At 49.4% G+C, this 12,468-nt stretch overlaps 1 protein-coding gene across 1 annotated transcript in view; it reads left to right on the forward strand.

The window, feature by feature from the left end:
* The window catches only part of LOC146869185 (E3 ubiquitin-protein ligase TRIM39-like), an 84,971-nt gene that overhangs the window by 46,012 nt on the left and 26,491 nt on the right, over nucleotides 1-12,468 (forward strand). The window contains exon 4 of the mRNA XM_085643044.1: nucleotides 11,781-11,803. Within this exon, the coding sequence (XP_085499170.1) occupies nucleotides 11,781-11,803 (23 nt within the window). The remainder of the gene's footprint in view (nucleotides 1-11,780; nucleotides 11,804-12,468) is intronic.

Here is a 12,468-nt window from a genome sequence, read left to right on the forward strand (position 1 = left end):
ACATGTATTTGCGTCTTCATAACTGGAACTGGAGGGAACATACATGTACTTGTAACATGCACATAGAACCGTTGGGGTCCAAGATAGGGGACATAACTGACCAGAAAAATCCATATTTCCACACCAGAGAAAGCTTCACATCCACAGGCGCCGCACTAGCAGAGCGGATGATGCACTTCTGTTTCTAGAGAAAGCTTCACATCCACAGGCACCGCACTAGCAAAGCAGCTGGTGCACTTCTGTTTCCAGAGAAAGCTTCACATCCACAGGCGCCACACTAGCAAAGCAGCTGATGCACTTCTGTTTCCAGAGAAGCTTCACATCCACAGGCGCCGCACTAGCAAAGCAGCTGCTGCACTTCTGTTTCCAGAGAAAGCTTCACATCCACAGGCACTGCACTAGCAAAGCAGCTGATGCACTTCTGTTTCTAGAGAAAGCTTCACATTCACAGGCGCTGCACTAGCAAAGCAGCTGATGCACTTCTGTTTCTAGAGAAAGCTTCTCATCCACAGGCGCCGCACTAGCAGAGCGGATGATGCACTTCTGTTTCTAGAGAAAGCTTCACAGGCACCGCACTAGCAAAACAGCTGATGCACTTCTGTTTCCACAGAAAGCTTCACCTCCACAGGCGCCGCACTAGCAAAGCAGCTGTTGCACTTCTGTTTCCAGAGAAAGCTTCACATTCACAGGCGCTGCACTAGCAAAGCAGCTGATGCACTTCTGTTTCTAGAGAAAGCTTCACATCCACAGGCGTTGCACTAGCAAAGCAGCTGATGCACTTCTGTTTCTAGAGAAAGCTTCACATCCACAGGCGTCGCACTAGCAAAGCAACTGATGCACTTCTGTTTCTAGAGAAAGCTTCACAGGCACCGCACTAGCAAAACAGCTGATGCACTTCTGTTTCCACAGAAAGCTTCACCTCCACAGGCGCCGCACTAGCAAAGCAGCTGTTGCACTTCTGTTTCCAGAGAAAGCTTCACATTCACAGGCGCTGCACTAGCAAAGCAGCTGATGCACTTCTGTTTCTAGAGAAAGCTTCACATCCACAGGCGTTGCACTAGCAAAGCAGCTGATGCACTTCTGTTTCTAGAGAAAGCTACACCTCCACAGGTGCCGCACTAGCAAAGCAGCTGATGCACTTCTGTTTCTAGAGAAAGCTTCACATCCACAGGTGCCACACTAGTAAAGCAGCTGGTGCACTTCTGTTTCTAGAGAAAGCTTCTCATCCACAGGCGCTGCACTAGCAAAGCAGCTGATGCACTTCTGTTTCCAGAGAAAGCTTCACATCCACAGGCGCCGCACTAGCAAAGCAGCTGATGCACTTTTGTTTCTAGAGAAAGCTTCACATCCACAGGCGCCGCACTAGCAAATCAGCTGTTGCACTTCTGTTTCTAGAGAAAGCTTCTCATCCACAGGCGCCGCACTAACAAAGCAGCTGATGCACTTCAGTTTCCAGAGAAAGCTTCACATTCACAGGCGCTGCACTAGCAAAGCAGCTGATGCACTTCTGTTTCTAGAGAAAGCTTCACATCCACTTGCGCTGCACTATCAAAGCGGCTGATGCACTTCTGTTTCTAGAGAAAGCTTCTCATCCACAGGCGCCGCACTAACAAAGCAGCTGATGCACTTCAGTTTCCAGAGAAGGCTTCACATCCACAGGCGCCGCACTAGCAAAGCAGCTGATGCACTTTTGTTTCTAGAGAAAGCTTCACATCCACAGGCGCCGCACTAGCAAATCAGCTGTTGCACTTCTGTTTCTAGAGAAAGCTTCTCATCCACAGGCGCTGCACTATCAAAGCGGCTGATGCACTTCTGTTTCTAGAGAAAGCTTCACATCCACAGGCGCCGCACTAACAAAGCAGCTGATGCACTTCTGTTTCTAGAGAAAGCTTCACATCCACAGGCGCCGCACTAGCAAATCAGCTGTTGCACTTCTGTTTCTAGAGAAAGCTTCACATCCACAGGCGCCGCACTAGCAAAGCAGCTGTTGCACTTCTGTTTCTAGAGAAAGCTTCACATCCACAGGCGCCGCACTAGCAAAGCAGCTGATGCACTTCTGTTTCTAGAGAAAGCTTCACACCCACAGGCGCCGCACTAGCAAAGCAGCTGATGCACTTCTGTTTCTAGAGAAAGCTTCACATCCACAGGCGCCACACTAGCAAAGCAGCTGATGTACATCTGTTTCTAGAGAAAGCTTCACATCCACAGGCGTCGCACTAGCAAAGCAACTGATGCACTTCTGTTTCTAGAGAAAGCTTCACATCCACAGGCGCCGCACTAGCAAAGCAGCTGATGCACTTCTGTTTCTAGAGAAAGCTTCACATCCACAGGCGTCGCACTAGCAAAGCAACTGATGCACTTCTGTTTCTAGAGAAAGCTTCTCATCCACAGGCGCTGCACTAGCAAAGCAGCTGATGCACTTCTGTTTCTAGAGAAAGCTTCTCATCCACAGGCGCTGCACTAGCAAAGCAGCTGATGCACTTCTGTTTCCAGAGAAAGCTTCACATCCACTGGCGCTGCACTAGCAAAGCAGCTGATGCGCTTCTGTTTCCAGAGAAAGCTTCACATCCACAGGCGCCGCACTAGCAAAGCAGCTCATGCACTTCTGTTTCTAGAGAAAGCTTCACATCCACTGGCGCCGGACTAGCAAAGCAGCTGATGCACTTCTGTTTCTAGAGAAAGCTTCTTATCCACAGGCGCCGCACTAGCAAAGCAGCTGATGCACTTCTGGTTCCAGAGAAAGCTTCACATTCACAGGCGCCGCACTATCAAAGCAGCTGTTGCACTTCTGTTTCTAGAGAAAGCTTCTCATCCACAGGCGCCGCACTAGCAAAGCAGCTGATGCACTTCTGTTTCTAGAGAAAGCTTCACATCCACAGGCGCCGCACTAGAAAAGCAGCTGATGCACTTCTGTTTCAAGAGAAAGCTTCACATCCACAGGTGCCGCACTAGCAAAGCAGCTGATGCACTTCTGTTTCAAGAGAAAGCTTCACATCCACAGGTGCTGCACTAGCAAAGCAGCTGATGCACTTCTGTTTCTAGAGAAAGCTTCTCATCCACAGGCGTCGCACTAGCAAAGCGGCTGATGCACTTCTGTTTCTAGAGAAAGCTTCTCATCCACAGGCACTGCACTAGCAAAGCAGCTGATGCGCTTCTGTTTCCAGAGAAAGCTTCACATCCACAGGTGCCGCACTAGCAATGCAGCTGATGCACTTCTGTTTCTAGAGAAAGCTTCTTATCCACAGACGCTGCACTAGCAAAGCAGCTGATGCACTTCTGGTTCCAGAGAAAGCTTCACATTCACAGGCGCCGCACTATCAAAGCAGCTGTTGCACTTCTGTTTCTAGAGAAAGCTTCTCATCCACAGGCGCCGCACTAGCAAAGCAGCTGATGCACTTCTGTTTCTAGAGAAAGCTTCACATCCACAGGCGCCGCACTAGAAAAGCAGCTGATGCACTTCTGTTTCAAGAGAAAGCTTCACATCCACAGGTGCTGCACTAGCAAAGCAGCTGATGCACTTCTGTTTCTAGAGAAAGCTTCACATCCACAGGCGCCGCACTAGCAAAGCAGCTGATGCGCTTCTGTTTCTAGAGAAAGCTTCACATCCACAGGCGCCGCACTAGCAAAGCAGCTGATGCGCTTCTGTTTCTAGAGAAAGCTTCACCTCCACAGGCGCCGCACTAGCAAAGCAGCTGATGCGCTTCTGTTTCTAGAGAAAGCTTCACATCCACAGGCGCCGCACTAGCAAAACAGCTGATGCACTTCTGTTTCCAGAGAAAGCTTCACATCCACAGGCGCCGCACTAGCAATGCAGCTGATGCACTTCTGTTTCTAGAGAAAGCTTCACATTCACAGGCGCCGCGCTAGCAAAGCAGCTGATGCACTTCTGTTTCTAGAGAAAGCTTCCCATCCACAGGCACCGCACTAGCAATGCAGCTGATGCACTTCTGTTTCTAGAGAAAGCTTCACATCCACAGGCGCCGCACTAGCAAAGCAGCTGATGCACTTCTGTTTCCAGAGAAAGCTTCACATCCACAGGCACCGCATTAGCAAAGCAGCTGATGCACTTCTGTTTCTAGAGAAAGCTTCACATCCACTGGCGCCGCACTAGCAAAGCAGCTGATGCACTTCTGTTTCTAGAGAAAGCTTCACATCCACAGGCGCCGCACTAGCAAAGCAGCTGATGCACTTCTGTTTCTAGAGAAAGCTTCACATCCACAGGCGTCGCACTAGCAATGCAGCTGATGCACTTCTGTTTCTAGAGAAAGCTTCACATCCACAGGTGCCGCACTAGCAAAGCAGATGATGCACTTCTGTTTCTAGAGAAAGCTTCACAGCCACAGGCGCCGCACTAGCAGAGCAGATGATGCACCTCTGTTTCCAGAGAAAGCTTCACATTCACAGGCGCCGCACTAGCAAAGCAGCTGATGCACTTCTGTTTCTAGAGAAAGCTTCACATCCACAGGTGCCGCACTAGCAAAACAGCTGATGCACTTCTGTTTCTAGAGAAAGCTTCACATCCACAAGCACCGCGCTAGCAGAGCAGCTGAAGCACTTCTGTTTCTAGAGAAAGCTTCACATCCACAGGCGTCGCACTAGCAAAACAGCTGATGCACTTCTGCTTCTAGAGAAAGCTTCACATCCACAAGCACCGCGCTAGCAAAGCAGCTGAAGCACTTCTGTTTCTAGAGAAAGCTTCACATCCACTAGCGCCGCACTAGCAAAGCAACTGATGCACTTCTGTTTCTAGAGAAAGCTTCACACCCACAGGCGCCGCATTAGCAAAGCAGCTGAAGCACTTCTGTTTCTAGAGAAAGCTTCACATCCACAGGCGTCGCACTAGCAAAGCAACTGATGCACTTCTGTTTCTAGAGAAAGCTTCACATCCACAGGCGCCGCACTAGTAAAGCAGCCGATGCACTTCTGTTTCAAGAGAAAGCTTCACATCCACAGGTGCTGCACTAGCAAAGCAGCTGATGCACTTCTGTTTCTAGAGAAAGCTTCACACCCACAGGCACCGCATTAGCAAAGCAGCCTAAGCACTTCTGTTTCTAGAGAAAGCTTTACATCCACAGGTGCCGCACTAGCAAAGCAGCTGATGCACTTCTGTTTCAAGAGAAAGCTTCACATCCACAGGCGCCGCACTAGCAATGCAGCTGATGCACTTCTGTTTCAAGAGAAAGCTTCACATCCACAGGCGCCGCACTAGCAAAGCAGCTGATGCACTTCTGTTTCTAGAGAAAGCTTTACATCCACAGGCACCGCACTAGCAAAGCAGCTGATGCACTTCTGTTTCTAGAGAAAGCTTCACATCCACACGCGCCGCACTAGCAAAGCAGCTGATGCACTTCTGTTTCTAGAGAAAGCTTCACATCCACTGGCGCTGCACTAGCAAAGCAGCTGATGCACTTCTGTTTCTAGAGAAAGCTTCACACCCACAGGCACCGCATTAGCAAAGCAGCCTAAGCACTTCTGTTTCTAGAGAAAGCTTCACATCCACAGGCGCCGCACTAGCAAAGCAGCCGATGCACTTCTGGTTCAAGAGAAAGCTTCACATCCTCAGGCGCCGCACTAGCAATGCAGCTCATGCACCTCTGTTTCTAGTGAAAGCTTCTCATCCACAGGCACCGCACTAGCAAAGCAGCTGATGCACTTCTGTTTCTAGAGAAAGCTTCACATCCACAGGCGCCGCACTAGCAAAGCAGCTGATGCACTTCTGTTTCTAGAGAAAGCTTCACATCCACAGGCGCCGCACTAGCAAAGCAGCTGATGCACTTCTGTTTCCAGAGAAAGCTTCACATCCACAGGCGCCGCACTAGCAAAGCAGCTGATGCACTTCTGTTTCCAGAGAAAGCTTCACATCCACAGGCGCCGCACTAGCAAAGCAGCTGATGCACTTCTGTTTCCAGAGAAAGCTTCAAATCCACAGGCGCCGCACTAGCAAAGCAGCTGATGCACTTCTGTTTCAAGAGAAAGCTTCACATCCACAGGCGCCGCACTAGCAATGCAGCTGATGCACTTCTGTTTCAAGAGAAAACTTCACATCCACAGGCGCCGCACTAGCAAAGCAGCTGATGCACTTCTGTTTCTAGAGAAAGCTTTACATCCACAGGCACCGCACTAGCAAAGCAGCTGATGCACTTCTGTTTCTAGAGAAAGCTTCACATCCACACGCGCCGCACTAGCAAAGCAGCTGATGCACTTCTGTTTCTAGAGAAAGCTTCACATCCACTGGCGCTGCACTAGCAAAGCAGCTGATGCACTTCTGTTTCTAGAGAAAGCTTCACACCCACAGGCACCGCATTAGCAAAGCAGCCTAAGCACTTCTGTTTCAAGAGAAAGCTTCACATCCACAGGCACCGCACTAGCAAAGCAACTGATGCACTTCTGTTTCTAGAGAAAGCTTCACATCCACAGGCGCCGCAATAGCAAAGCAGCTGATGTACATCTGTTTCTAGAGAAAGCTTCACATCCACAGGCGCCGCACTAGTAAAGCAGCTGATGCACTTCTGTTTCTAGAGAAAGCTTCACATCCACAGGCGCCGCATTAGCAAAGCAGCTGATGCACTTCTGTTTCTAGAGAAAGCTTCTCATCCACAGGCGCCGCATTAGCAGAGCAGATGATGCACTTCTGTTTCTAGAGAAAGCTTCACACCCACAGGAGCTGCACTAGCAAAGTAGCTGATGCACTTCTGTTTCTAGAGAAAGCTTCACATCCACTGGCGCTGCACTAGCAAAGCAGCTGATGCACTTCTGTTTCTTGAGAAAGCTTCACACCCACAGGCACCGCATTAGCAAAGCAGCCTAAGCACTTCTGTTTCAAGAGAAAGCTTCACATCCACAGGCACCGCACTAGCAAAGCAACTGATGCACTTCTGTTTCTAGAGAAAGCTTCACATCCACAGGCGCCGCAATAGCAAAGCAGCTGATGTACATCTGTTTCTAGAGAAAGCTTCACATCCACAGGCGCCGCACTAGTAAAGCAGCTGATGCACTTCTGTTTCTAGAGAAAGCTTCACATCCACAGGCGCCGCATTAGCAAAGCAGCTGATGCACTTCTGTTTCTAGAGAAAGCTTCTCATCCACAGGCGCCGCATTAGCAGAGCAGATGATGCACTTCTGTTTCTAGAGAAAGCTTCACACCCACAGGAGCTGCACTAGCAAAGTAGCTGATGCACTTCTGTTTCTAGAGAAAGCTTCACATCCACAGGTGCCGCGCTAGCAAAGCAGCTGATGCACTTCTGCTTCTAGAGAAAGCTTCACATCCACAGGCACCTCACTACGAAACCAACAATATTCAAGTGCTGAAGACAGAGTCGCTGCACGCATGGGCTGGCAGAGGCAGTGTACGCATATCCCGCCTTGTATATCAGCCAATGGATAGCGGACAACATCAATCAATCAATCAATCAATGGAATTTGTATAGCGCACTACTGACCAGTGAGGGTCTCAAGGCGCTGAAGGGAGGGGGGAACCGCTACTGCTCGAAGAGCCTGGTCTTGAGATGTCTTCTGAAGGTGAGCAGGTCCTGGGTCTGCCGTAGGTGGGTGGGGAGGGTGTTCCATGTCTTGGCGGCGAGGTAGGAGAATGATCTGCTGCCGGTGGTCTTTCGTTGGATGCGGTGACAGCAGCGAGGGCGAGGTTTGCTGAGAGGAGCTGGCGGGTGGAGGTGTAGAAGTTGAGTCTGTCGTTCAGGTAGGCTGGTCCGGTGTTGTGGAGTGCTTTGTGTGCATGGGTGAGGAGTTCGAAGGTGATCCTCTTGTCGACGGGGAGCCAGTGCAGGTCTTTCAGGTGGGGGGTGATGTGGCTGCGTCGGGGTACGTCGAGGATCAGATGTGCAGAGGCGTTTCGGATGCGTTGTAGTCGATGCAGGAGTTTGGCTGGGATTCCTGCGTAGAGTGCGTTGCCGTAGTCCAGCCTGCTGCTGACGAGGGCCTGTGTAACAGTTCTCCTTGTTTCGGACGGGATCCACTTGTAGATCCTGCGGAGCATGTGGAGGGTGTTGTAGCAGGAGGAGGAGACGGCGTTGATCTGCTTCGACATGGAGATGGAGGAGTCGAGGATGAATCCGAGGTTGCGTGCGTGGTCGCTAGGTGTGGGTGCCGTTCCCAGCGTTGTAGGCCACCACGAGTCGTCCCCGGCCGAGGGGGTGGAACCGAGGATGAGGACCTCCGTCTTGTCCGAGTTCAGTTTCAGGTGGCTGCTCTGCATCCATTTGGCGACGGCCTTCATTCCCTCGTGGAGGTTCGTTTTGGCGGTGTGCGGGTCCTTGGTGAGGGAGGGGATGAGCTGGGTGGGTTGTGCTGGCGGGTTACTTGTGCAAGGGGGGCCATGTAGATGTTGAACAGCGTCAGGCTGAGTGATGATCCCTGGGGTACACTGCAGATGATGTTGGTGGCTTCGGATAGGAAGGGTGGGAGTCGGACTCTCTGGGTTCTGTCGGAGAGGAAGGATGTGGTCTAGTTGAGGGCTTTCTCATGGATCCCGGCTTCTTGAAGGTGTGTTTTTAGGGTGTGATGGCAGACCGTGTCGAAGGCGGCCGAAAGGTCCAGGAGGATGAGGGCTGAAGTTTCGCCGTTGTCGAGTTGTCGCCTGATGTCATCTGTGGCGGCGATGAGAGCTGTTTCCATGCTGTGGTTTTGTCTGAACCCGGACTGGGACGGGTCCAGGATGTTGTTGTCTTCGAGGTGGCGGGTTAGTTGTACGTTGATGATTTTCTCGATGACCTTCATCGGGAACGGGAGGAGGGAGATGGGTCGGAAGTTCTTGAGGTCTTTGGGTCCGCCTTGGGATTCTTGAGGAGGGCGTTGATTTCGGCGTGCTTCCAGCTACCCGGGAATGTGGCTGTCTCGAAGGAGGCGTTGATGACCTTCCGTAGTTGGGGTGCAATGGTTGCGTCGGCTTTGTTGAACACGTGGTGAGGGCAAGGGTCTGACGGAGATCCAGAGTGGATGGAGTTCATGACCTTGTGTGTTTCTTCGTCGTTGACGTTGGTCCAGGAGGTCAGGTGGTTGGTCCAGGTGGTGTTCGCGGGGGAGGAGTCTGGCACGGTCGGGTTGATCGGGATGTTGATGTCTGCTATCTTCTGGTGGAAGAAGGTTGCCAGAGCGTTGCACAGTTCTTGTGAGGGCGGGACATCGTTGGCGCTGGCGCTGGCGTTGGGGTTGGAGAGTTCCTTCACGATGCTGAAGAGCTCTTTGCTGTCGTGTGCGTTGTTGTCCAGTCTGGACTGGAAGCGCACCAGTTACTGACGGTGGGCAGTCTAACACTGCTCATGCAGGACTGACGTCACTCGCTTTGCCCCACCACTCCCCAGCGAAGCTTAGTAGCCAATGGGAGCAGTTGGTGTGTGCGAAAGCGGGCCGGAATGGATAAGAGACCAAAAGGCCAGAAAATAAACAAAACTGCTATGACAGGCTACAAAAGTGGGTTCAGGCTACGAGCTACTGATAGGTTGTCAGTGAGCTACCTTGTTGCAGACCCCTGCTTCAAATGTTTCTGGATTTTCTCCCCATAATTTTAGACAGTAATTTCATTGAAAATTAGCCAATGTACGACCACAGGACGCTTGCTTATTATTAAATATTTATCATCCTGAAGTCCTACTGTAATGAACCAACATACGCCCACGGGACGCTTGCTTATTATTCTGAAATGTTATCATCCTGAAGTGTTACTGTAACGAACCAACATACGGCTATGGGACGCTTGCTTATTATCCTGAAATTTTATCATCCTGAAGTCGTACTGTATTACCGTTTTAGTTCCGCTTGGCCTTCTTCGATCGTCTCCGGGGTTGCATGGTTCACTTAAGTGATGTAGTCTACATTTTACCAATCAGAAAATGTATATTTTTGTGCCTCACTCGTCTGACTTCCCGTTGTGATTTTATTTTTCACTCATCTGTTGTTTAGCTCTCGACACCCTTCAATTCCACGCCCCCGCCCACTCATAAATTGAAAGTCTGCTGCTTGCAATGTGCAGCCTGCCCACCCCTGTAATTTAAGCACCGGGAATATAAACTGTCTAAATGCATACTAGGGTCCAGGAGGGCAGCAAATACAGGGGGGCAATGCCCCCATGGTGAAATCGCACCTGGGTGGAATTACATCTAGTACATCAGGACTAGAATTTTGTGATTGTTGCCCCCGTATTTCATGGTTTTCCTCCCTTATGCCAAGAAGCATCTCCAATGAGCTAGTGCCAGTATCTTGCCACAGTTACCCCTATGCCAAACATTGCCTCCAGTCTGCCAGTAGCAGTGGTTTTCACAGTTGCCTGTTCATGCCTCCAGTTGCCTCCAGTGTGGCAGTAGCAGTAGTTTTCACAGGTGCCGGTCCATGCCAACAATTGCCTCCAGTGTGCCAGTGGCAGTAGTTTTCACAGGTGCCTGCCCATGCCGACAATTGCCTCCAGTGTGCCAGTAGCAGTGGTTTTGACAGGTGCCTGTCCATGCCTACAATTGCCTCCAGTGTGCCAGTAGCAGTGGTTTTCACAGGTCCCTGTCCATGCCAACAACTGCCTCCAGTGTGCCAGTAGCAGTGGTTTTCACAGTTGCCTGTTCATGCCTCCAGTTGCCTCCAGTGTGCCAGTAGCAGTAGTTTTCACTGGTGCCTGTTCATGCCTCCAGTTGCCTCCAGTATTCCAGCAGTAGAAGTTTTCTATGGGTCCCTCTATAAGCCACAAATGACCTTCAGTATGTAAGGGCCAATGGCAGACTAGCAAGCATTACATCATATTCTCACTCACATTTACTCAACCACACTCATTCATTCATTCTCACTCAGTCTACCTCACTCTCACTCATTCTTACTCTGACTCCAACATACTTACTCATACTCACTTGCTCTTACTCGTGTCATTCTCACACACTCTGTATCACTCATTCTCTCTCCTTCATTCACACTCACACTCACTCCAACTCTTACTCACTCATACATTTTCACTAGTGCACTCTTATTGTTGCACATTCTGACTCCCTCATACTCACTGACACTCATCCTCACTTATTCTCACTCAGTCCCTTTTAGTGGCTCTCACACACTACCTGTCACTGACACTCACTGTTACTTACACACACACATGCTCACACGTACAAACACACTCACAGACAACCACACTCCGATCCCCAAGCACGTACCCTACATACATTTAAAAGCATTTTTTTTATTTAAGACATCTGCTACAGAAGTTCTCATTCTAGATCCTCGTGCCCCATTTTTTATTACACTAACAGTGAATAGTGATCTATTGTTCACTATTAGTGTAATATAAAATTGGCTGAAAACAAAGGCGGAGCACGACTCCCTTCAGGATAACCTGCCTGTGTGTTCTTGGTACTCATTTGGTACCTCTGAAGCCAGAGGTCACGCAAGCAGTGCCAGGGGTCACAAGGGGCAAGCCTGGAGTCACAGCTGCGACCCCTGGTAATCCCTAAATGATGCCCATGCTTGTGACCCTGTTGAGAACCTCATACAATGTGCCAAGTGACCTCATTCAGAATATCAGAATGTGCTGTGTTTTGTGACTCCATTCAGAATGACTCTGTGCTATGTCATTACCATTCAGAATATCAGTTTCTGTTATATCTTGTGACCTCATTCAGAATCCCTCATTCTGTGCTTAGTTATGCGATACCCCAGAAGGTGCTGTGTCATGTGACCCCAGTCACTGTTTTCTAACCATAGATAGTTCAGTGTTTCACTCCTAAAAATACTGCCATAACTTTAACATCTCCTCTGGAAGCTGATTTCACTGTGTTTGTTTCTCTCTTTTGCAGGATGTCAGAAGCACCCTAAGCAGGTAAGGTTGGTTTATTATCCTCCTGTCAGTGTGTAAGGAGCAGGTCTCAATGCTGCTGTGTGTAAATGCACTAATGAGCTCACACAAAGTGTTAGGAAACTTTCGGATCCTCATAAAATCACTTTACATTCTCAAAAAACATCTGAAGTCCTCAGAAACCTCCCCTGCGTCATCAGGAAACTCTCATAAATTTTCATAAATCCCTGCAAGTTTTCAGCAAACTCTTTTGAGTCCTGAAATAATTGCTACAGAAATGAGCTGCTGTCCTCACAAAACATATTTGTATCTTTAAAGCTTAACTGAAGTCGTACGAAAAGTACCCTGAACATACAGAAAAAGCAAGCCCATTCTGGAAAAGTCCCCCCAGGCTTTCCTCAATTCAGAGTTGTGCATAAACTAAGACATAATTGTTAGGGATGTTAGATCATACACATATATCTTCATGTGGGGTAGAGGTGCTACCATGGGACGGCAGACACCCTGCCACCTAGGGTGTTCCCCTGCTTAGGACAATGTCCTTGGCAACAATTATACAAAATAAAAAGTACTAGAGCACACGTAGAAAGTCCATTTAATAAATAAAGTAGTCGTAATATGAAGTCCATCAAATTTTTTGTTCTTTTTTGTGAAGTTATTTTATTCCATTTGTGGTTTCCACAATGTTC

This window comes from Triturus cristatus, chromosome 1_1, assembly GCF_964204655.1.
Source record: "Triturus cristatus chromosome 1_1, aTriCri1.1, whole genome shotgun sequence".
NCBI lineage: Eukaryota > Metazoa > Chordata > Amphibia > Caudata > Salamandridae > Triturus > Triturus cristatus.